The sequence below is a fragment of the Heterodontus francisci genome, chromosome 29 (genome assembly GCF_036365525.1).
Source record: "Heterodontus francisci isolate sHetFra1 chromosome 29, sHetFra1.hap1, whole genome shotgun sequence".
Taxonomy (NCBI): Eukaryota; Metazoa; Chordata; class Chondrichthyes; order Heterodontiformes; family Heterodontidae; genus Heterodontus; species Heterodontus francisci.
This window is the reverse complement of record NC_090399.1, coordinates 61365215-61390886: the sequence shown is the minus strand read 5'-3', so window position 1 is coordinate 61390886 and position 25672 is coordinate 61365215. Positions and strand designations below refer to the sequence as shown.

At 45.6% G+C, this 25672-nt stretch overlaps 1 protein-coding gene across 8 annotated transcripts in view; it reads left to right on the top strand.

The window, feature by feature from the left end:
- LOC137345646 (class I histocompatibility antigen, F10 alpha chain-like) overlaps window positions 1-23717 on the top strand; it is a 49979-nt gene extending 26262 nt beyond the window's left edge. The window contains exons 5-8 of one of the 8 annotated variants that reach the window (XR_010968586.1): window positions 6773-6898; window positions 8181-8228; window positions 14938-15000; window positions 23529-23717. Coding sequence is in view for 4 of the 8 variants with exons in the window: in XM_068008885.1 (XP_067864986.1) it covers window positions 6773-6898; window positions 8181-8227 (173 nt within the window). In the remaining 4 variants the exon portion in view is untranslated. Of the gene's footprint in view, window positions 1-6772; window positions 6899-8180; window positions 8229-10101; window positions 12775-14937; window positions 15046-23528 lie in introns of those variants that run through there. The other 7 variants (XR_010968588.1, XR_010968587.1, XR_010968589.1 and 4 more) reach the window with 7 other exon arrangements.
- Window positions 23718-25672: the final 1955 nt, after the last annotated feature.

Genomic DNA, 25672 nt, shown 5'->3' with positions numbered 1-25672 from the left:
CTGGGAGAGAGCGAAAGAACATACAGTAAGAGCAGAAATATCAACAGACATTTATGAGGGTATCAAGATTAACACAAAGCTTTTACAATTATGTCAGAAGCAAAAGGCCCATGTGGCCCTTTAAAAATCATTGCGGTCATACTGCAAATGTGAATAAGGAAAGGGTAGGACTTTTAGAATAATACAATAAAAACAGACAATGTTGGAAATACTCAGCAGGTCAGGTAGCATCTGTACAGAGAGCAATAGTGTTAACCTTTCAGATCAGTGACCTCCATTCTGACAAAGTGGTATTGACCTGAAACATTAACTCTGTTGCTCACGTCATAGATGCTGCCTGACCTGCTGAGTATTTCTAGAATGTTATGTTTTTATTTCAGATTTCCAGCATCTGCAGTGTTTTATTTTGTTGGAACTTCGTGTCATTGAATCATAGAACCCTCCAGCACAGTAGGAGGCCATTTGGCCCATAGAGCCTATGCTGGCTCTTGGGATGAGTAGTCATTCTTAGTCCCATGTGTCTGCTTTTTGTCCCTAAATGTGTCAGCTCATCATCCTCAAATATCTGTACAACACCCTGTTTAAAATTGTTTCTGGAATCAGCTTCCACTTCTTTTCAGGTAGAACATTCCAGATCCCGACAGCTGAGTAAAAATAAAATCCTCATTTCCCCTCTCTATCTTTTACCAATGATTTTAAATCTATAACCTCTGGTTATTGACCCACTCACCGGAGGGAATAACTTTCCTCTCTCTATTTAGCAAAACTGCTCATCATCTTGAAAAAAATCTATTAGGTCACCTCTTAACCTTCTCTATTCCAAGGGGAACAGTCCTAACTTTTCCAACCTCTCCTCATAACTATAGTCTGTTATCTCTGTTAACATCCTGATAAACCTCCTCTGTGCCCTTTCTAAGGCCTTTACATCTTTTCGGAAGTGTGGTGCCCGGAATTGTCCACAATACTCCAACCGAGGCCTAACCAGTGATTTATAAAGTTCTAGCATGATCACTTTACTTTTATATTCTGTACCTCGATTTATAAATCCATGTAACCCATATACTTTTACAACCACCTTATCAACTTGCTGTGCCATCTTTAAGGATTTGTGCATATGGAAACCAAGGTCTCTTTATTCATCTACACTTTTCAAAATATCATCTACATTCTTTCAACATTAGTCCTTCCAAAGTGCATCACTTCACACTTCCCTACATTGAACTTTAGCTGCCATGTCTTTGTCCATTTCACCATCCTGTCACCCTGAAGCCTAGAATGATTGAATCACAGAATCGTTACCGTGCAGGAGAAGGCCATTCGGTCCATCTTGTCTACACTGGCTCTCTGAAAGAGCAATTTCCTCAGTTCCATTCAGCTGCCTTCTCCCTGTAACCCTGCACATTCTTCCTTTTCATATAACTGTCTAATTCCCTTTTGAATGCTTCAATTGAACCTGCCTCCACCACGTTCTCAGGCAGTGCATTCTAAACCATAACCACTCGCTGCATGAAACAGCTTTTCCTCATGTCACTTTTGCTTAACTTTACCAAATACTTGAAATCTGTGCCCTCTCATTCTCAATCCTTTCACGAGTGGGAACAGTTTCTCTCTCTCTACTCTGTTCAGACCCCTCATGATTTTGAATACCTCTATCAAATCACCTCTCAGCCTTCTCTTCTCCAAGGAAAACAGTCTTAACTTCTCCAATCTATCTTCATAACTGAAGTTCTTCATCCCTGGAACCATTCTCGTGAATCCTTTCTGTAATCTCTCCAATGCCTTCACATCTTTCCTAAAGTGCGGCCACCAGAACTGGATGCAATGCTCCAGCTGAGGCCAAACTAGTGTCTTATATAAATTCAACATAACTTCCTTGCTCTTGTACTCTATCCCCCTACTAATAAAGCACAGGATACTGTATGCTTTATTAACCTCTCTTTCAACCTGTCCTGCCACCTTCAATGACTTTTGCACATATACACATAGGTCCCTCTGCTCCTGCCCCCCCTTCTGAATTGTACCCTTTATTCTATATTGTCTCTCCATGTTCATCCTATCCTCATTACTCCATACTACTTTGCCAAAAGTTTTATCATTTGCAAACTTTATAATGCTGTTCCCTACACCTAAGCCTAAGCCATTTATAAATGTTGCCAAGAGTAATGGACCCAAAACTGACCCTTGGGAAACAACACTGCCCCCCACTTCCCAATCTGAAAAACATCTACCAACATCCTTTGCTTCCAGTCACTGAGCCAGTTTCATATCCCCTTGGTTCCATGGGCTGACATCTCCTTAATAAGCCTCCTGTGCAGCATTTTGCTGAACGCCTTCCAAAAGTCCATATGTGCAACATCTATTGAACTATTTGTCAGTTCCAAAGAAGGGTCACTGACCCGAAACATTAACTCTGCTTCTCTTTTCACAGATGCTGTCAGACCTACTGAGTGGTTCCAGCATTTCTTGTTTTTATATCTATTGAATTATGTTGATCAATCTTCTTCGTTACCTCATCAAAGAATTCAATCAAGTTGGTCAGACACAATTTGCCTTTAACAAACCCATGCTGGCTCTTCTTGATTAACCCATGCCTTTCCAATTGAAAGTTAATTTTGTCCTTGATACTGGATTTGAATAACTTCCCCACTACCAATTATCAGCTGACTGGCCTGTGATTTCCTGGTTTATCCCTCTCCCCTTTCTTTAATAGTGGTATAACATTAGCAACCCTCCAGTTCTCCAATAGCGCTCCTATATCCAATGAAGATTGAAAGATTACATAGGATAAATAGTAGAGAAACTGGCCATTCGGCCCAACCAGTCCATGTTGGTGTTTATGCACCACTCAAGCCTCCTCCCATCTTTCCTCATTTAAAGGGCGGCACAGTGGCGCAGTGGTTAGCACCACAGCCTCACAGCTCCAGCGGCCCGGGTTCAATTCTGGGTACTGCCTCTGTGGAGTTTGCAAGTTCTCCCTGTGTCTGCGTGGGTTTCCTCCGGGTGCTCCGGTTTCCTCCCACATGCCAAAGACTTGCAGGTTGACAGGTGAATTGGCCATTAGCAATTGCTCCTAGTATAGGGAGGGAAATATAGGGACAGGTGGGGATGTGGTAGGAAAATGGAATTAGTGTTGGATTAGTATAAATGAGTGGTTGATGGTCAGCACAGACTCGGTGGGCCGAAGGGCCTGTTTCAGTGCTGTATCTCTAAACTAAAAAAAATCTATCATTGGAACTCTGTATTCCCTTCTCCCTCATATGCTTGTCTAGTTTCTCCTTAAATAGATCGATACTATTTGCTTCAATCACTCCCTGTGATAGCGAATTCTGTGTTCACATGGTAGCTATCTGTTATTGATCTCCTCCTGTTATGGTCTTCCCAACAAGTGGAAAATTTCTCTCTCTATCCACTCTGTGAAATCCTGTCAAATTTTAAAGACCTCTTTTCAGTCACAATTCATCCTTGTTTTTAAAGAGAAAAGAGACCCAGCTGTTCATCCTTTCCTGATATGTATACCCATGTATTTCCTGTATTGTCCTTGTAAATCTTCTTTCACTCTCTTGAGTGCTTCTATCTCTTTTTTTATAATATGGCAACTGGGACGTCGCGCGGTTTGATACAGGTTTAACATAATTTCAGTACTTTTCAATTCTATTCCTCTAGAAAGAAAGCCTTGCTAACCTGTAGTGATTGGTGTATTTGTACATTCCTGTACTTTTCATAATCTTCCTGGTTATTAACTGAATCTTGCTAGTGACATCTGTCATAGCCTCCTTTTTTCTCTGCTTTAGTTTAACTTTTACTTCCTTTGTCATCCAGGGCACATTAGCTTTGGATGCTCTGCCCTTTCCCCTTCAAAGGAACATATCTAGTTTGTATGTTTGTGTCTGAACTATCTCTTCCCGAATGTTCTCCATTGCTCTGTTACTGCTTTACTTTTTCCAGGCTTCAATCTTCATAGGAATGGGAAAGGATAATATACCTGACATTCCAGGGAAACAAATAATGAACCAATGACAATGTAAGCTGGAAAATAGTATTTAGAAAAATGACTGTAGAGACTGAGAAATGCCCAGGACCTGTTGGTTTCACCCCTGGGTTTTAAAGAAAGGAGGTGAGGAAATTGTAAATAATTTCGCCATAATCTTCCAAAGCTCCCTCGATGCAGGAATTATTCCTATCGATTGGAAAATTGTATACATAACTTCATTATTAAAGAAAGGTGAGAGAGAAACCAAGAAATTATAAATCTGTTAGTCTAACATCTGTTGTGGGGAAGGTTATGGAATCTATCATTAAGACAGAGTGACTGAGTACTTAGAGAAATTTGAGCTGATTGAAGAGAGCCAATGTGGATTTGTAAGGGGGAGGTCATGTCTAATGAAACAAATTGAATTTTTTTGAGGAAGTAACTAAAGTAGTGGATAGGGGAATGTCTATGGATATAGTTTATGTGGACTTGCTGAAGACTTTCGATAAGGTTCCACATAAGAGATTTCTTAAAGCTCTTGGAATTGAAAGCATATTATTGAGCTGATTAGGAAATTGATTTGGCAGTAGACAGACTGTAGGGATAATGGGCATGTATGAATTGGAAGGAAATGACCAGTGTTATCTCACGGGGATCTGTGCTGGGGCCTCAACCATTCAGTATTTAAAGTCTTAAAAAGCACAATAGAGCGACACATATCCAAGTTTACTGATGACACCAGGTTCAGTGGCATAGCAAGCAGAGTAGACAGGAGCATAAAATTACAAGAGACATTGATTGTTTGGGTGGGCAAAATTGTGGCAGATGTATTTCCGTGCAGGCAAACGTGAAGTCATCCATTTTGGATGAAATAAGGGTAGATCAGCGTATTTTCTAAATGGTGGAAAGCCTTGTCTCGGACCAGACCTGGAGAACTGTGTACAGTTCTGGGCACCTCATCTTTAGAAAGGTATAAATATACTGGTCTTGGAAGGAGTGCAGCACAGATTCAACAGAATGTTACTTGGCTACAAAGGTTTAATTATGAGGAGAGATTACACAGACTAGGCTTGTGTTCCCTGGGATAGAGAAGGTTAAAGGACGATTGAGGTTTTCAGGATTTTGGAAGGAATTGAGGGTAAGGTAGATGGAAAGAAACTTTTCTGCTGGTGGTGGAGTCTCGGACAAAGGGGATATAACATTGAAATCAGACCCAGACCATTCAGGAGAGAAGTTAGGAAGCGTTTCTTCAAACAGATGGTGGGAGAAGTGTGTAACTGTGTTCCATAAAAAGCAGTAAATGCTAGCTCAATTAAATTCAGATCTGAGGTCAATAGATTTTTTTGCTAGCTAATCTATTGAGGTATATGGAGTTAGGACACAGATCGCCCTCAATATCACTGAATGGCAGAACAGGCTCTAAGGATTGAATGGTCTACTCCTATTCCTGTTGTCTCAACATTCTCGCACCACTGAAGTCAGGCTAACAGTAGTTGCCCAGGTGTGTGTGTGTGTGTGTGTGTGTGTGTGTGTGTGTGTGTGTGTGTGTGTGTGTGTGTGTGTGTGTGTGTGTGTGTGTGTGTGTGTGTGTGTGTGTGTGTGTGTGTGTGTGTGTGTGCGTGTGTCTGTGTAACATTTGACATTTGCACCTCTCCAGTCCTCTGGCACCATCCCACTACCGAAGGAGGATTGCAAGATTGTGACCACAGCCTCCGATATCTCCACCTTTAATTCCCTCAGTAATCTCAGTGACTTTTCTACTTTCAGCATTGCCAACCTTTTAACTACCTCCTCTTTATCAATTTTTATTCTATTCAGTTTCTCTACTACCTCTTCCTCTACTGTGAAATTAGCAGCACTCTCTTTAGTGATGTTTATCAAACCAATCGACTGCTTTTCAACTCACTGAAATTAGCCCTCCTCCAGTTGAGTAATTTCATGTTCAATTGTTCCATGTCATTTTCCATAACTACTGTAAACCTGATGATATTGTGATCACTGTTTCCCAAATGCACCCCAATTAAAACATGCTCCACTTGCCCTACTTCATTCCCCAGAACTAGATCCAACACTGCCTCCTTCCACATTGAACTGGAAACACAATGATCAATAAAGTTCTCTTGTATACATTTCAGGAATTCCTTTCTGACCTTTGCCTTTACATTGTTACTATCCCAGTCTATATTAGGATGATTGAACTCCCCCATTATCACCATTCCAAAGTTCTTACATCTTTCTGCAATCTACCTGCAGATTTGCTTCTCGACCTCCTTCCCTATATTTGGGGTGACCAATAGTTTACACCCAGCAATGAAATAGCTCCTCTATTGTTCCTTAACTCTACCCAAATAGATTCTGACATTGAATCCTCCAGCATGTCACCCCTTTCCAGTGCTGTAACAGTATCTTTGATCAATATGGCACCCCCTCTTTCCTTTCCCTAGAAACTCCCTACCTCCCATCACTATGCTGCAACAAGCCTATTCTGAGATTGATGTGGGAATGAATCACTTGTTTGGGTGACTGGAAGTGTCTTTGGAATGATGTGGAATTCCAATGTCTGCATTTATTTATCTCCTTTAATGTAGATAAACATCCCAAAGTGCTTCACAGGAGTGTAATCCAAGTCATGCTGAACCTTTCTAACCTACAACATGCTCTGCTCAGAGACTGCCCATTACATCACAGACTTGAATCTCATTCAAACTCAGGCCCCGCTTTGGTACACTTGCTTCTGAATGAGCAGCGATTGTGGTTATTCATTGATCTCCTCCTCATTTCCCCCCTCCCCCCCCCCCACAGCCAGGATGCTCCCAGTGACTGTAGGATCTTCAGAGGGAACAAATATCAGACTGATTGTTGGAATTGTTGTTGCTGCCATCGCTCTGATTGCTGTTGTCATCGGTGCAGTTGCGTTGAAAAGGAGAGGTAGGAAGTGAGGGCAGGGTCTGTCACTCTCTGGTATCAGCAGTTTTAAAATGTTAAAGCACAAATATCAAAGCATTAGAGACTTTCCTACACATGTGGGAAATGCACACACAGTCCAGTGATGTACAGAGCGTGAGGGGGCTGAGGAACAGGAAGTGAGAGGACCGAGGGCCCATATGGGGAGCTGGGACTGAGGGACTCTTACACGGAGTGAGGGGACTGGGGGTCCCATACTTGGACTGAGGGGAATGGGGGCCTGTACAGGGAGTGAGGTGACTGAGGGCCTGTACAGGGAGTGAGGGGACTGGGGGCCTGTACAGGGAGTGAGGTGACTGAGGGCCCATATCGGGAGTCAGGGGACTGAGGTCCCGTACAGGGAGTGAGGTGACTGAGGGCCTATATGGGGAGTCAGGGGACTGAGGGACCCTTACATGGAGTGAGGTGACTGAGGTCCCGTACAGGGAGTGAGAGGACTGAGGTCCCGTACAGGGAGTGAGGGGACTGAGATCCCGTACAGGGAGTGAGGTGACTGAGGTCCCGTACAGGGTGTGAGGTGACTGAGGGCCCATATAGGGAGTCAGGGGACTGAGGTCCCCTACAGGGAGTGAGGGGACTGGGGGCCTGTACAGGGAGTGAGGGGACTGAGATCCCGTACAGGGAGTGAGGGGACTGAGGTCCCGTACAGGGTGTGAGGTGACTGAGGGCCCATATAGGGAGTCAGGGGACTGAGGTCCCCTACAGGGAGTGAGGGGACTGGGAGGCCTGTACAGGGGATGAAGGGACTGGGCTGAATGCAGAGTAAAGGGTTGAGTGAGGAGCAGAGTCTCCTGTAAGCGAGCTCAGGTTAAGCTGGTCATTCCCCCCATGTCTACAGTAAGTTTGTGTGGGTGAGGGGTGGGTGGGGGAGCTTTTGTTAACTGAAGTTCTGTTTCTGATCTTTGTAGGAGGAGAATATAAACACGGTTACAGCTCAGCAAATCGTAAGTGTGCAAATATTACAATAGTCTGGTTCAGTTGTTAGCTGCCTTGTCTTCGAGGCAGAACTTTCTGGCATGGACTCGATTGGCTGAACAGCCATTTCTGGTCTGTTAAGACAGTATAGCTCCATTACTTTGTCTCTGTGTGTGTTTACCTGTCTGTCTCTCTGTCTCTCTGTCTCTCTCTCTCTCTGTCTCTCTCTCTCTCTGTCTCTCTCTCTCTCTGTCTCTCTCTCTCTGTCTCGATATGGAACATTCACCATGTTGTAAAGTGACTGTGTGACTGAAATCTTTCTTTTTCACAGCTGTAAGAGGAGTGGAATCATCCTCGAACTCATCAGCCCTGGCCTGAGGTATGAATCACTCACTGGAGTTTAACAGCAGCTAAACTAGCATCAAAGCAGTTTATAAACAGCAGTAACTGTGAGCTCAGGGTATCGGAAGGGACTTTCCTGAGTTTCACCACTGGCTCGCAGTGTTTTCACTTGTTTACATAAATTTCTCACATAGTGCTGTATCTCTAAATAGAAATAAAAATAAATAAATAAAGTGTAAGTTGAGTTTCATGAGCCAGTCTGTAAGAGACACAAGCTCCAGTGGTAAAGTGACTAACTCTGATAGTCGTGGCCTACCATTGATCAACTCTGGTTTAATACACAGGAGTTCCATCAATATCAGCTGGTTTTGTGACAAGGAGCAGTTTTTTTAACCCACCATCAGTATCGAGCAGGCCCAGGTCTGGTCAGGTAGAGTGAAGCTGTCCTCCTCAATTTAACCTCGAGTCACCTCCTTTCATTCTCCTACTGCTCCTCACCATTCATTGCTGCTCTTCCCCATCACAAAGATATACTTGTATATTACAAACCACAGGGAGGCCATTCAGCCTCTCTGGCTCCTCCTTGCTCAGACTGCTATGATTCCTCACACTCCCCCATGTCTAACTGCTGTCCACGTCTCTATCCAGAGACCAGTCTAAGTACTGCTGACTTGTTCTGAACTTGTCTTGTTACTTTGTACCCCTGGTCCTGCACTGATGGTGTAACATGAACCTCCTGGGATTCTCTTGTTCTGTTAAATGTGCCTGACCTGCATCCAGTTCCCTTGAGCCAATGAATTAAACGTACAACTGTTTTGGACCAATGGGAGGTCAATATGTTGGGAAGGGAGCAGGTGATTCCAGGAGTGTGACTGGATTGTGCAGGTTAATATTCCAGGCAGCAAAGACATGAATCACACGGAGAACTGGAACTTTCTAAAGCTGGGCTGGTGAGCAACAAACTTCCGGATGCTGTCAGCTGCTTAGTGAGACACTGCAGCTGTTTAATATACAGGAGGATGGGATCTGTCACCTGGAGAGGGGGAGATAGTTGTGCTGTGTACGTGGGGACAGAGATTAGACTTCATTTTGGAGCCTGGGTCTTAGACTGATAGATTGTGCAGTGAGCCTGGTGATCCTGTGCTGGGACACTCGATCTTCACTGAGATATGGTGCTCCTGGAGAGGTTTCAGGGGATGGATTGTGGGTTCAGGCTGGTCAGTCTGGGTTCAGTCATATCACTGCACTCTTTACCTGTGACTGTAGGGAACCTGTCCCATGACACCTGGAACAGCTGCCAATGATGTGTTAAAGGGAGTGGGATTGGGGGGGAGGGGGGGAAGAAAGAGGTCAGAATTGGAGGTGCGTAGAGATCTCTGAGTTGGGGGGCTACAGAGGTTATGAAGATATGGAGGGATTTGACAATGAGGATGAGAACCTTAAAATCAATTGAGACATTACCGGACCAGGAACCTATGTAGGATAGAGAACGCAGGGGTGATGGTGAATGGGACTTGGTGTGAGTTAGGATTCGGGCAGCAGAGTTTTGGATGACCTAAAGTTTATGGAGGATGAAATATGAGAGGTTGGTCAGCAGTGTCTGGGGGTAATGAAGGTATTGATGAGAGTTTCAGCAGCAGATGAGCTGAGGCAGAGATGGAGTAGGTTAGTGTTACTGCGCTGGATCAAGAGGGGATCTTGGTGATGGAGAGGTTATGGTGTTGGAAGCTCAGCTCAGGAATAAATAGGACACTGAGGTTGTGAACAATCTGGTTCAGTCTGACAGTGACCAGGGAGAGGGATGGAGTAAGTGTCTAAGGAACAGAGTTTCCACATTGATCTTTCTGGGTTCCAACTCCTGTACTGGGTGTGAAGCCTCCATGTGATTCTGTCCTTCTCTCATTTGCCAGGTTGATTCCGAATTGAAGATTACTTGAACTAGAGATTGGACTGGCTGTGTCACTGGGAGGATTCATTTAGAAACAATCTGGATGTTTTATCTTTATTTGGCTGTGTTTTATATAGTGAAACAATACATCTATCATTTATTGGAATTCTGAGTTTATTTTCTGCTTGGTAATTTGGTAGAAATCTCCAGTTGAATATTTTGGAGTTTAATATTGAGATGTTTCTAATTGCTGTTGTTGCTTGCATTCCTGCATCTGAGAAATGTTCATTTAAACCAGTAAAGGGGAGGGATCGACAGACCGTGACCAATCACAGATCACTGAGCACAGGGAGGGATCGACAGGCCACTGACCAATCACAGACCACTGAGCACAGGGAGGGATCGACAGGCCGTGACCAATCACAGATCACTGAGCACAGGGAGGGATTGACAGGCCGTGACCAATCACAGATCACTGAGCACAGGGAGGGATCGACAGGCCACTGACCAATCACAGACCACTGAGCACAGGGAGGGATCGACAGGCCGTGACCAATCACAGATCACTGAGCACAGGGAGGGATTGACAGGCCGTGACCAATCACAGATCACTGAGCACAGGGAGGGATCGACAGGCAGGTGACCAATCACAGATCACTGAGCACAGGGAGGGATCGACAGGCAGGTGACCAATCACAGATCACTGAGCACAGGGAGGGATCGACAGGCAGGTGACCAATCACAGATCACTGAGCACAGGGAGGGATCGACAGGCAGGTGACCAATCACAGATCACTGAGCACAGGGAGGGATCGACAGGCAGGTGACCAATCACAGATCACTGAGCACAGGGAGGGATCGACAGGCAGGTGACCAATCACAGATCACTGAGCACAGGGAGGGATCGACAGGCCGTGACCAATCACAGATCACTGAGCACAGGGAGGGATCGACAGGCTGGTGACCAATCACTGAGCACAGGGAGGGATCGACAGGCCGTGACCAATCATAGATCACTGAGCACAGGGAGGGATTGACAGGCCGGTGAACAATCATAGATCACTGAGCACAGGGAGGGATCAACAGGCCAGTGACCAATCACAGATCTCTGATTATAGGGAGGGATCGACAGGCCGGTGACCAATCACAGATCACTGAGCACAGGGAGGGATCGACAGGCAGGTGACCAATCACAGATCACTGAGCACAGGGAGGGATCGACAGGCCACTGACCAGAGATCACTGAGCACAGGGAGGGATCAACAGGCCAGTGACCAATCACAGATCTCTGATTATAGGGAGGGATCGACAGGCCACTGACCAATCAAAGATCACTGAGCACAGGGAGGGATCGACAGACCGGTGACCAATCACAGATCACTGAGCACAGGGAGGGATCGACAGGCTGGTGACGAATCACAGATCTCTGATTATAGGGAGGGATCGACAGGCCACTGACCAGAGATCACTGAGCACAGGGAGGGATATACAGGCCGGTGACCAATCACAGATCACTGATTATAGGGAGGGATCGACAGGCCGGTGACCAATCATAGATCTCTGATTATAGGGAGGGATCGACAGGCCGGTGACCAATCATAGATCACTGAGCACAGGGAGTGATTGACAGACCGGTGACCAATCACAGATCTCTGATTATAGGGAGGGATCGACAGGCCGGTGACCAATCATAGATCACTGAGCACAGGGAGTGATTGACAGACCGGTGACCAATCACAGATCATTGATTATAGGGAGGGATCGACAGGCCGGTGACCAATCACAGATCACTGAGCACAGGGAGGGATCGACAGACCGGTGACCAATCATAGATCACTGAGCACAGGGAGTGATTGACAGACCGGTGACCAATCACAGATCACTGATTATAGGGAGGGATCGACAGGCCGGTGACCAATCACAGATCATTGATTATAGGGAGGGATCGACAGGCCGGTGACCAATCACAGATCACTGAGCACAGGGAGGGATCGACAGGCCACTGACCAATCACAGATCACTGAGCACAGGGAGGGATCGACAGGCCACTGACCAATCACAGATCACTGAGCACAGGGAGGGATCGACAGGCCGGTGACCAATCACAGATCACTGAGCACAGGGTGGGATCAACAGGCCAGTGACCGGTCACAGATCACTGAACACAGGGAGGGATCGACAGACCAGTGACCGGTCACAGATCACTGAGCACAGGGAGGGATCGACAGGCCACTGACCAATCACAAATCACTGAGCACAGGGAGGGATCGACAGGCCACTGACCAATCACAAATCACTGAGCATAGGGAGGGATCGACAGGCCACTGACCAATCACAAATCACTGATTATAGGGAGGGATCGACAGGCCATTGACCAATCACAGATCACTGACTATGTTTCTATCTCTTCCCTCTGGGAGGTTCGACGTTTTAATTCTCTGATCAGTTTAAGTTTCTGTTTTTTAACTGTCCGTCTTCATTGGTGCCTGAGGTTGGATCCTGTGTTTCCCGGGAATGTGGTTTATTAAATGAAATGAACAGCTTCACTTCCCTGAACCCAGTCTGTCACTGGCCTGTTGTATGAACCGAGGGTGGGGAATGTAAAATGTTTGGGATTGCACTCTGTACCACTCTACGTACTGGATTAAAGTTTACATTTGTACCTATTGAATAATAAAAACACTTGTTCCACAAACTGTATCTGTGTGTTCACTCTGTCCAGTCCCAGACCCTGACACAAAGAACCAGGATCACTAAGAATCATTTGATCAGGGTTGACTTTGAAACCATCACCCTGACCATCCCTTCCCCCTGCCCCATGACCAGTACAATACCAGACAGGGAATTCCCAGAGCAGCCAGTAATTCTCACTGGCCTTCACCATCCTACCTGGATGAAAGTTCCATGTCTATCCAGAGCTCAGTTACTGCTTTCCCATTACCCTCCTTCCCTCTCTGCTGCCTCTCAGGGAAATCTTGCCTGTCCCTCCTGCTCTACTATCTAGAGTAGGCCAGTGGACTGGTTACACTATGAACAGTTTGAGACAGTTCCCTGTGTCTTTGGACAGACCAGCCTTTCATTCCACCTCCATCACGAGCAGCTTAGCCCCACTACCACAGTCTGCCGTTTGCCTGTATTTGCATTGACCGGACAGTGTTCTCACTTACCCTGCCAACCAAAGACTGGACAATTACTGGCTCCCTGAGGAACTGACTGTCCACTGGCTCCTGGCACTGCCCCTGAACGGAGGGAATGTAGGTATAATATTCCTTGAAGGAACAGAAAGCCACAGCCAAGAGCTCTCTCCAACCCAGCAGTAAATTAGGAATGGCCTTTGGAGACGTCCCTGTTAACTACTGGCCCAATCCCTCTGTGGCAGCAGTGTGGGATGGCAGATACCAACCTGCTCCTGGTCTCTGACTCTCTCTCTCTCTCATGAAAAGGCCTCAACAGATGCTGGTTGTGTTCCGACTCTGGCTCCCAATTCCAGGAAGCTTCCACAGGCTGAGCCGACAGGGAAGGTTGATAGGGAGTCCTGGGAGCAGGGATCAAGGCAGCTATAAACTGATGAATACAAGTCATTGGTTAAACCTTCGAGATGTGAACCCCTGCCACTTGGGGGAAGTGGCACTGAGACACATGTACCCTCCCTGGGAGAGGGTGCCCTCGCAATCTGGCTGTCCCTCAGCAGTTAGAGGGAGAGGTTGAAGGTGGCTCCACAGTGATGGTGGGGGAGACACTGATCTATAAAAAGTGAACAGAGACCTGCGACTGCCCTCACCAAGGTGGAAATCACCCACAACATCGACGATCCTGAGCATGGTTGAGTCCTCAGAGGGTGATGTCCCCAAATGAGCCAGTGCCAACTGGAGACCAATGTCCCAGGGCTGGGTTAGTGGCACCAGAGGGGATGGCAGATGCCTCGGGTGATGGACTCACCGACAGTAGCTGGTGCTGCCTGGGTGAACCAGCCTGACTCTGGCACCATAGACCCACAGAACAATTACAGCACAGAAGGAGGCCATTCAGCCCATTGTGTCTGTGCACAGACACCTCAGAGACGCTGGTGCCCAAAGAGGACCATTTGTCTTCATCCTGGGAGGTCTCAATAGAAGCTGTTAACAGGGCTTCACCTGATGGTGTGGACTGGGATATCAGGGACAGGTTGGTGAGTGGCCATAAGCATCCTGTCCCACTCTGAACCATCAAGACAACAGGAGCCTCCCCATCCTGAGCCTGTCCTGTTCAGTCCCAAGGTGAACCCACAGCTGACATCAGTGGGAGATGACTGTATGGACTTGGCACTAACCAGTTTCAGTGTCATTAACCCCAAGCAATGGTGAAGTGGAGTTGGAGCTGGAGCAGGTTTGCTGCTTGATGCTGATGTGGGGACAGGATGGCTGGATGTGGAGGTCCAGCACAAGGGGAGACGGGGTCAATTTATATATTTAACAATAGAAATCAATGTCAGAATCCCGAAGGTGGAAGTGGTAGGGATGACAGACTCAGTGACCTTACTCTCCAAACTCTGACTCACACACTATAGACAGCCTCTGTGAGCTCTGCAATCTGACCAACCAGTCTCTTTCACTCCTTCAAATATTGATCCAATTTCCCTTTAAAAGATGCAAAGCTCTTTCCATCACCCACTCCCTGTTTGTAGGGCATTCCATGTTCCAAACAACTCAGAAGGAATGTCTCCTATCCTCTCTCCTCACTCAATGAGCATTTTAAATTATTGCCCCCTCTTCAATGGCCCCTAAAACAGAGGAAATCGTATTTCCCGATTCACTTGATCAAAACCCTTCATCATTTGAAAATCCCTCAATGAAATCTCCTCTTGTCTCCTTTGTTCCAGTTGAAACAGTCTGAGCACAGATGGTTGGATGACATTGGAGGATCGGCCTGGAGATGAGGCACTGTAAGGGCACGGAATAAGCTTTCTCTTCTCGATTTTTAATTACAAGTATGCAGCAATAATACGTGTGTAAAAATAAATTACAGTATGCAAATGGTCATGCGAGGTGCAAAAGGATCTGTGTCAAATATAAAGCTAAACTGTTGATGCCTACAAAATGCAAAGCTCAGGACAGGTGCATCCTGGTCTGAACTGATGAGAAATGAATGTGATATGATGTGAGAAGAGGGGTGGGGGAGGAGCTCTTTGAGCTGTTTCACAGTCGTCCTGGGAGCACATTTCTTTGTGGATATTAACTGTCCAGAAAATAGCTCAAACTGTATGGGAGCCAGATAAGACAAGTAACATTACCTGTAAGCACAGTACAATCCTCCTACAAACACCAACTGCACTTTCCTGTACAAGTAGCAGATGGAATTTACTACAGAGCAATGTGAGATGTTGCATTTTGGCAGAAGAAATAGGAAGAAGCAATAGAGACTTAACAACACAGTTTGCAGGAACAGAGGGACCAGGGTATTCATGTGCGTAGACCTTTGAAGGTGGCAGAACATGTTGAGAGAATAATTAGCAGAGCATGTGGGAACTTGTACTGCATAAATAGATAAATAATTGAATAGAAATTATGCTTTACCATTTTGAAGCTCTGGTTAGGCCACAACTAAAGTATTGCATCCAGTTCTGAACATCACACTTTAGGAAGGTTGTGAGAGTCTTTGAGAGGGTGCGGAGGAGATTTACCAGAATGGTTCCAGGGATGCAGGCTGGAATCGTACGTTGGGCTGGAGGCCCCACCCAATGGCCAAGAATTCGGGGGTGAGCCCGCCTCCATCCCACCTGGAAGCCATGCAGAGATTTTACGGGCCCCTGGCCGTTAATTGTCCTCGGGCAGGAGTTCAACCCCTCTGAGGCAGGAACTCCAACCTCCAGGAGCTGCCAATCAGCGGGCTGTCAGCTCTCAGTCCCAGCAGTGCCAACAGGAGCGGTGGCACGACTGGCACTGCACCCGGCGAGAGGTGCAGCATGGATGCTGGCCTTAGAATGAAGCTAAGTGTGCGGGGCCTCACCGGGGACAATCGGCCGGGCCCTGTCAAGGCAAGCGGAGTCAGTTGTGGGGGCGGAGGGGAGGAATGTGCTGCAGTGGTGGCTGCTAGGTTTTGCCGAGTGGCCTCTTAAGGTCTTGAGCTGCGCACATGCTGCTGGTAATGGACTGGCAGTGATGGGAGGAGGCCCTGAAGTGGCTGTTAATTGGCTACTTAAGGGCTTTAATTGGCCTGAGGCGGGTGGGCCGTTTCTTGCCGCCACCACCGCACGTGAAACTGCAGCGAGTGCTGGAAGGCGACGGGAACGGCACCCCCCCACCTCCCACTCAGTTTTACAACCTCCCTCCTCCACCTCCAGCCCGCTCCTGCAGGGGGTGTAAAATTCCAGCTGCAGGATTTTAGTTACAAGGTTAGGTTGGAGAAACTGGGGTTATTCTTCTTGGAGCAAAGGAAGTTGAGGGGAGATTTAACAGAGAGGTACACATTTATGTCAGATTTAGATAAGGTAGACAAAGAAAATCTGTTCCCATTGGCTGATGGTGCAAGGACGAGGGGACACAGATTTAAGGTTTTGGACAAAAGATGCAGGGGAAATATGAAGAAGAATTTTTATATGTAGCGAGTGGTAATGACCTGTAACTCGCTGCCTACGAGGGTGATGGAAGCAGGGCCGATCAATGATTTCAAAAGGAAATTGGATCGACACTTGAGAGAAAGAAACTTTCCGGCCTTCGGGGGTAGGGCGAGGGAATGGGACTGACTCTGTATAGGGAGCTGGCATGGACACAATGGGCCAAATGGCTTCAATCTGTGTTGTAATGACTCTATGACCTCCTGCAGGACCCTGGATGCACCTTCAGCTCGATGTTATCAGTTCATTGCCAACTCCTCCAGTTAACCAGTAACATGTGCTACTTATATTAGACAAGTTGATCAAATGGACAGAGGCTTTTCCTTACCATAATAATCGTGCTTTTGTTGAGGCTAAAATACCATTGATTGAGGTGATCTGCAGGTGGGGAGTGCACATACAGGTAGCTAGTGATCAAGGATCACATCTTACAGGAAACGTTTTTACTGAACGACAGAAATTGATGAGGATTAAATACAAATTGCCCATATGTCACCATCCTCAATGATCTGGAGTAGTGGAAAGAGAGAATAGGACTTCAAACAATGTTTAAAAAGTTCTGTGCAGATCACCCCTTTCAATGGGTGAGCATGTTACCAATGTATTTACTGGTGATGTGATCTAGACAGTGTCGTACTACATGAACTTACCCCTTTCGGGTAATGACAGGATGTCTGATGTGTATGCCTGGACACCTACTGGTGCCCACAGCAGGTCCTTTGCTTTAAAGCAGTTGTACCACTGAGTGGTTGAAGCAGATGATCCATTACATCGATCAGACGAATCAATTCGTAACATGGAATTTGGGAGAATCCAAGAATCAGGTCTAAAAGTACTTTGACAAATAGGATCATCCATTTGAGTATCAAATTGGAGACTCTGTAATGGTCCTAAATTATGGTAAAAAGGACCATTTTGTTAGAACAAAAACGGCAGGACTATACCCTATCACTGATCAGGCCAGTCCTGCCATGTATATAGTTCAGTTTTTAAGTAAGAAATGTCTGAGTTATATCAAATAGTATCACATTAATCAGCTCAAAACTGTCAAGGAATAAATACTACACCTTGCCGGCAGGTGGAATGTGTTTCTTAGAGTATTAATTGTTCTAGGTCTGGTTACCTACCTTGAGAGGCTACCTACTACTACAGAGATCGTATGGAGAGTCATAGAGTCATATCCAGCACAGAAGGAGGCCATTCGGCCCATCAAGTCCATGCCAGTTCTCCACGGAGCTCCCTAATCAGTCCTACTCCCCCACTCAATCTCCTGAAGATATATTTCCTTCAACTGGCCATCTAATTTCCTTTTGAAGTCATTGATTGCCTCCACTTCCACCACCCTTGTGGGCAGCGAGTTCCAGATCCTTACCACCCGCTGTGTAACAAGTTCTTTCTCATATTCCCACGCTTCTCTTGCCCAAAACCTTCAATCTGTGTCCCCTAGTCCTTGTACCATTAGTTAATCGGTACAGTTTGTCCTTGTCTAGAGTGAGACAGATAAAATGTGTCTGAATGTCACTATGCCACCAAGCTGTAATATAACTGATGTTTGTAGTCACTGTCATATAAACTACCATGGAAAGGGGCACAGTAATGTTAGGCAATAATAAATGGTGCAAAGTAGGGTATAATGTCAGTCAGCACCCATGGAGAGGGATTTGGTCTATGATTATAATTTGTGCTCAGAGAATTGTAATCACTGTACTAATAATCATGATGTATGTTATTTGTGATGCTTAATGAAATGTTTGACAAAATATTTGAGTTTTAAATTGGCTGCATTAATTAAAAACTAATTGTCTAAATGTGAGGAGTTGGATAGGATTCCTTCTCTTCAAGGTGAAGAGTATACATGGGATAAACTTTCTCTTCTCCATTTTTAATAACAAGTATTTAACAAGATGTGTAAGAATAAATTGCAGTATGCAAATTGTCACATAAGGTGTGAAAGGATATGTAAATATTAGCTAAACTGTTGATGCCTTGAAATGCTGAGCTCAGGACAGATGCATCCTGTTGTGACCTAGTGTGAAAAAATAGAAAAGCAGATTATTTTTTAAAAGGTGTGAAACTTCCAAACATTGGTGTTCAGCAGTGCTTAGGTGTACTCATAGAAAGTTAACATGTAGGTACAGCAAGCAATTAGGAAGGCAAATGCAAGGGAATTGGAGTCCAGGAATAAGGAAATCTTGCCACAATTGTACAGGGCTTTGGTGAGACCACATCTGGAATGCTTTGTGCAATTCCAATCACTATACTGAAGGAAAGATCTATTTGCATTGGAGGCTGTACTTTAAAGGTTCACTAGATTGGTTCCTAGGATGAGAGAATTGTCCTATGATAAGAGGCTGAGTAAATTGGGTTCATGTTCTCTGGAGTTTAGAAGAATGAGAGGTGATCTCATTGAAACATATAGCATTCTGAAGATGCTGGATAGGGTAGATACTGAGAGATTGTTTCCACTGATCAGGGAATCTAGAATCCGGGGGCACAGTGTCAGGATACAGGACCGATCATTTAGGAATGAGATGAGGAGAAATTACTTCACTCCAAGCGTTGTGAATCTTTGGAATTCTCTACCCCAGAGGGTTGTGGATGCTCCATCGTTGAATATATTTAAGGCTGAGAGAGACAGGTCACTCAGGGAATCAAGGGATATGGGGAATGGGATGGAAAGTGGAATTGAGGCAGAAGATCAGCCATGATCAAATTGAAAAGTGGAGCAGACTTGACGAACCGTATGGTCTACTGCTGCTCCTATTTCTTATATTCTTTTAAATGTCACGTAATGTGGAAAAAGTTGTTATTCCTGATGTTGAATAAGATTATCATGGATTAATTTATTCATATTTGTTTTACTGACTCATTTGCAGATATGTTGTAAAAATAGGATTCTAAGCACAGAAGAAATAGGAGGAGTCGATGATAAGGCCCATCGAACCTTCCCCACCATTCACTATGATCATGGCTCATCTTCTGTCTCAACGGATCAATAGTATAGTAGTAATGTTACAGGACAACTAATCCAGAAGCTCAGACTAATACTCCATAGGCATGAGTTCAAATCCCTCAATTAAAGCTGGTGCAGTTTAAATTCAATTATTTCATAAATAAAATAAAATAAAAAGTATGTCTCAGAAATTGGAATCATCAAGTTACCAGATTGTCATAAAAACCCATCTGGTTCACTGCTGTCCTTACCTGATCTGACCTACATGTGACTTCAGACTGACTGTAATTTGGTTGACTCTTAACTGCCCTCTGAAATGGCCTAGCAAGCCACTCAATTGTATCAAACCATGACAGAAAAGTCAAAGAATAAAAATAGACAGACCACCCGGCATTGACCTAGACAGCGAAAAAAACAAAGGCTCCACCCTGCCCAGTCGACCCTGCAAAGCTCTCGTCGCTAACATCTGGGGACTTGTGCCGAAATTGGGAGAGCTGTGCCACAGACCAGTCAAACAAGAGCCTGACATAGTCATACTCACAGAATCATACCTTACAGCCAATGTCCTAGACTCCTCCATCACCATCCCTGGGTATGTCCTGTCCCACCGACAGGACAGAACCACCATTGGTGGCAGCACAGTGGTATACAGTTGGGAGGTAGTTGTCCTGGAAGTCCTCAACATCGACTCCAGACCCCATGATGTCTTATGTCATCAGGTCAAAAATAAACAAGGAAACCTCCTGCTGAATACCACCTACAGCTCCCCCTCAGCTGTTGAATCACTCATCCATGATAAACATCACTTGGAAGAAGCACTGAGGGCAGCAAGGGTACAGAATGTACTCTGGGTAGGGGACTTCAATGTCCATCACCAACAGCAGTTTGGCAGCACCATTACTGACCAAGCTGCCCAAGTCCTGAAGGGCATATCTGCCAGACTGGGCCTGCAGCAGGTGATGAGAGAACCAACAAGAGGGAAAAACATACTTTACCTCACCAACTGCCCATGTCAGTCTTGGTAGGAGTGGCTACACATAGTTCTTGAGCAGATGAAGTCCCATCTTCACACTGAGGAGACCCTCCATCATGTTGCATGGCACTATCACCATGATAAATGGGATAGATTCAAAACAGGTGTGGCAGCTCAAAGCTGGGAATCCATGAGACACTGTGGGCCATCAGCAGCAGCAGAATTATATTCAACCACAATCTGTAACCTCATGGCCTTTCATATCCTCCACTCTACCATTAGCATCAAGCCAGAGGACCTATCCTGGTTCTATGAGGAGTGCAGGAGAGCATGCCAGGAGCAGCACCAGGCATACCTAAAAATGAGGTGCCAACCTGGTGAAGCTACAACACAGGACTACATGTATGATAAGCAGAAGAAGCAGCATGGGATAGAGAGAGCTAATCGATCCCACAACCAACGAATCAGATCCAGGCTCTGCAGTCCTGTCACATCCAGTCAGGAATGGCGGAGAACAATTAAACAACTAACAGGAGGAGGAGGCTTCACAAACAACCCCATCCTCAATGATGGGGGAGCCCAGGATGTCAGTGCAAAAGACAAGTTTGAAATATTTTCAACCATCTCCAGCCATATGTGTGGAGTGCATGATCCATCTTGGCCTCCTACTGAGGACCCCAGCATCATAGATGCCAGTCTTCAGCCAGTTTCACTCCACATGATATCAAGATAGGTAGATAAGGTGGCGAGGAAGGTATATGAGATACTTGCATTTATTAGCCAAGGCATAGAATATAAGAGCAGGGAGGTTATGATGGAGCTGTATAAAATGCTAGTTAGGCCACAGCTGGAGTACTGTGTACAGTTCTGGTCGCCACATTATAGGAAGGATGTGATTGCACTGCAGAGGGTGCAGAGGAAATTGCCTGGGCTGGAGCATTTCAGCTATGAAGAGAGATTGGATAGGCTAGGATTGTTTTCCTTAGAGCAGAGAAGGCTGACGGGAGATCTGATAGAGGAATACAAAATTATGAGGGGCATAGATTGGGTAGATAGGAAGAAACTTTTTCCCTTAGCAGAGGGGTCAATAACCAAGGGGCATAGATTTAAGGGGAGGAGGTTTAGAGGGGATTTGAGGAAAAGAAATTTCACCCAGCAGGTGGTTGGAATCTGGAACACACTGCCTGAAGGGGTGGTAGAGGCAGGAACCCTCACAACATTTAAGAAGTATTTAGATGTGCACTTGAAATGCCATAGCATACAAGGCTACGGGCCAAGTGCTGGAAAATGGGATTAGAATAGATAGGCTTGATGGCCGGCGCAGACCACAGTGGGCCAAAGGGCCTGTTTCTGTGCTGTTTAACTCTATGACTCTGAGAAATAGCAGCGCACTGTGGATACAGCAAAGGCTATGGGCCCTGAAAACATCCAAGTTGTAGTACTGAAAATTCGTGCTCCAGAACTAGCTGCACCCCTCGCCAAGCAGTTCCAGTACAGCTACAACACTGGCATCTACTCGACAATGTGGAACATTGCCCAGGTGTGTCCTGTCCACATATAGCAGCCCAATTCAATCCAGACAATTACCACCCCATCAGTCTACTCTAATCATCAGCAAAGTGAGAGAAGGTGTTGTCGACAGCGCTGTCAAGCGGCACTTACTCAGCAGCAACCTGCTAACCAATGCTCAGTTTGGGTTCCACCAGGGCACTCGGCTCCAGACCTCACTACAGCTTGGATCAAACTTGGACAAAAGAGATGAATTCAGGAAGTGAGGTGAGAGTGACTGCCCTTGACATCAAGGCAGCCTTTGACCGAGTATGACATCAAGGAGCACTCACAAAATTGGAAGTCAATGGGAATCGGGGGAAAACTCTCCACTGGTTGGAATCATACCCAGCACAAAGGGAAGATGGTTGTGGTTAGGAGGCCAATAATCTCTCCCAAGGATATTGCATAGTCACTGAGGATGGCACAGTGTTCAGTACCGTGTGCCACTCCTCAGATACTGAAGCAGTCCATGCCCACCTGTAGCAAGATCTGGACAACATTTAACCTTCAGGCTTATGCTGATAAGTGGTAAGTAATATTCATGCCACACAATGCCAGGCAATGACCATCTCCAACAAGAGAGAATCTAACCATCTCCCTTTGACATTCAACAACATTACCGTCACTGAAATACCACGTTCAACATTTGGAGGAAGGCAGTGGGGTTTACCATTGACCAGAAAATTAGCTTAAGCAGCTATATACTGTACCTACAAGAGCAGGTCAGCATCTGGGAATTCTGATGTGAGTAATTCCCCAAATTCTGCTCAATATTTGGAAAGCTTAAGTCAGGTGTGTGATGAAATACTCTCCACTTGCCTGGATGAGTGCAGCTCCAACAACATTCAAGAAGCTCGACACCATCCAGGAAAAATCAACCTCTTGATCTGCACCCATCCACCACCAGTGCACAGTGTAGCAGTGTGTACCATCTACAAGATCCATTGCAACAACTTACCAAGCCTCCTTCAACAGCATTCTCCAAATCCTCAACCTTTACCACCTACAAGGACAAGGACAGCAGACATATGGGAACACCATCACCTGTAAATTCCCCTCCAAGTCACACATCATGCGACTTGAAAGTATATCACTGTTCTTTCACTGTCGCTGGGACAAAATCCTGGTTTCCCTCCCTAACAGCACTGTGGGTGTACCTACACCACACGGACAGCAGCGGTTCAAGAAGGCAGCTCATTACTACCTTCTCATGGGCAATAAGGGATGGGAAATAAATGCTGTGGCCTTGCCAGTGACTGTCACACCTCATGAATGAATTTTAAAAAAAACAGATCATTCAATGGCCTTCAACTGGAACTTTATAACTGGTGCTTACTGTACAATCTTAATGCAGTGTCTGTCTCTCTTGTTCTATTGCAGAAAACCAACTGATGAAGGATGATATGGGACCCAAACTTTACTCAGTCTTTACAGTGTGAAACATTACAAGCATATACCTCCTAACTCGACCACACAGTTTCAGTAAGTGTCACTTTATATGTGCTAAAATAAAACTCCAATTAATGCCCTTCACCTGCATATAAATAAACACAATTGATATACAATTAACAGATTCCCTTCTTTCTTTTTAAATAAATCTTAAGAGTTAATATGCACAAATAACATTTCAAAAGAAAATCAGAAACAATTTCCATATTCAGTACAGAGCGTTATATTGCCAGATGCTCCTCCTCGAGGACATGGAGAGTCAAAGAGAGAGAGAGAGAGATACAGCACCGAAACAGGCCCTTCGGCCCAAGGACCCCTAACAAGTTCTTTGTACAAGCATTTCTTTTTGTAAAACAATTCAGATTGTTGGTGACTTGCAGCTACCCATTTAATTTTAGAGATTTCATTTCTCTCCAACATTTGTTTTAAGCCAGTAAAGTCAATCCATATCCTTTTCTCACTCACATGTTTCATAGAGTGTACATTATCCCAAAAGGAACGATTATCTACATGGCATTCAATGGGTAGACTATCTCCCAGTATGTCCATTGTATAGAATCCTACTTAAAATGTTTGTCAAATAGAATCCCACTGCCTCACAAAAGCCAGTGTTTCTGCACTAAAGTACTTTTAATAGGCCTGCTTTATTTTCTTAACCTTCCTAACTAAAGGACAACATTTCCCATTTTCACCCATTAGAAATAACATGAAACCAGCTGCACTCTAATACCAATCAGGAAGATTAGCAGGTGAAGCCTCACTAAAAATAACTATTGTATGTTCTTTGGGTCACCTAAGTTGGGAACTTAAGTACACATTTCTCCAGATTTATTTTTTCAACATTTTATTTGCCCTTCAAACCTTTTTGACTTTATGGTGTTTCATCATAGAACTTAACACCAACATATCAAAACTAGAATCTGGTCTAGTCTGAGTGCACAACCAGTTCAAGTGACCGATCAAGCTTTGCATGGATGATGTTGCCGTCTTCTGCTCAGATCCGCTGTCAGTTCGCACACTGATGAGCATCTGTGACCACTTTGAACTGGCCTCTAGAGCCAAAGTAAATTGTGGCAAGAAAGAGGCCAAGTTCTTTGGGAATTGTGCCAATCGATCCTTGGTCTCCTTCACTGTCAGGTCAGACTGTCTGAAGGTGCTGGGGATATGGCTCGGAGGGACTGGGGCTGGGGACAAAAACCGGAAGGAGTGAGTAGCCATGGGGAAACAGAAACTGGTCATGTGGGAGTGGCACTCCCTCTATATTGTGGCTAAGAACCTGGTCATCAGGTGTGAGGCGCTCTCAGTGTTGCTGTACATGGCACAGGACGGCCCATATCCACTTCTGCGTCATGGCGGTCACCAGAGCTTTCTTCTACTTTACCTGGAGATTGAAAATGGACCACGTCCGCAGGGACATGATGTTCAAACCTCTAGATAAAGGGGGGGAGGGGAAACGTACCCAACATCACCCTATCACCCTCATCCTGATGGCCACCTTTGTCTGTGGCTGCATCAAGCTGTGCGTAGACCTCGGGTATGCAGACACAAGCTGTCACTATGTGCTGTTGATCTGTCTGTCCTCAGTATTGTGAAGGATGGGTCTGGCTACGTTACCGTGGAACGCTCCATTCAGTTGGACTGTCCAGTACCACCTCTCCCTTGTGGAAATGTTTGTACTGAAAAACATCTTTGACCAGAAGTCCATCAGGCATTGGTCCGCACAGAACGTCCTCAAGGCCCTGCGGGAAAAGGAGATGGTGGATCCTGTCGGATGGTTCCCCGAGCAGACTGTCAGAGTCATTTGGCAGAATGCCTCATTGCCAGAACATTCAAACAAGCACCAAGACATAGCTTGGCTGGCGGTGACAAGGGCCCTCCCCATCAGATCCTTCCTGCATAGCCAGAGTCTCACCGCCTCTGCACACTGCCCTCGAGGTGGCTGTGATGGGGGAGAGACTGTCACCCACCTCCTTCTGGAATGTGCATTTGCAAGGCAGGTCTGCAAAGAGATGCAGTGGATTTTGTCGAGGTTCATCCCGAGCAGCTCCATAATGCAGGACTCTGTGCTCTACAGG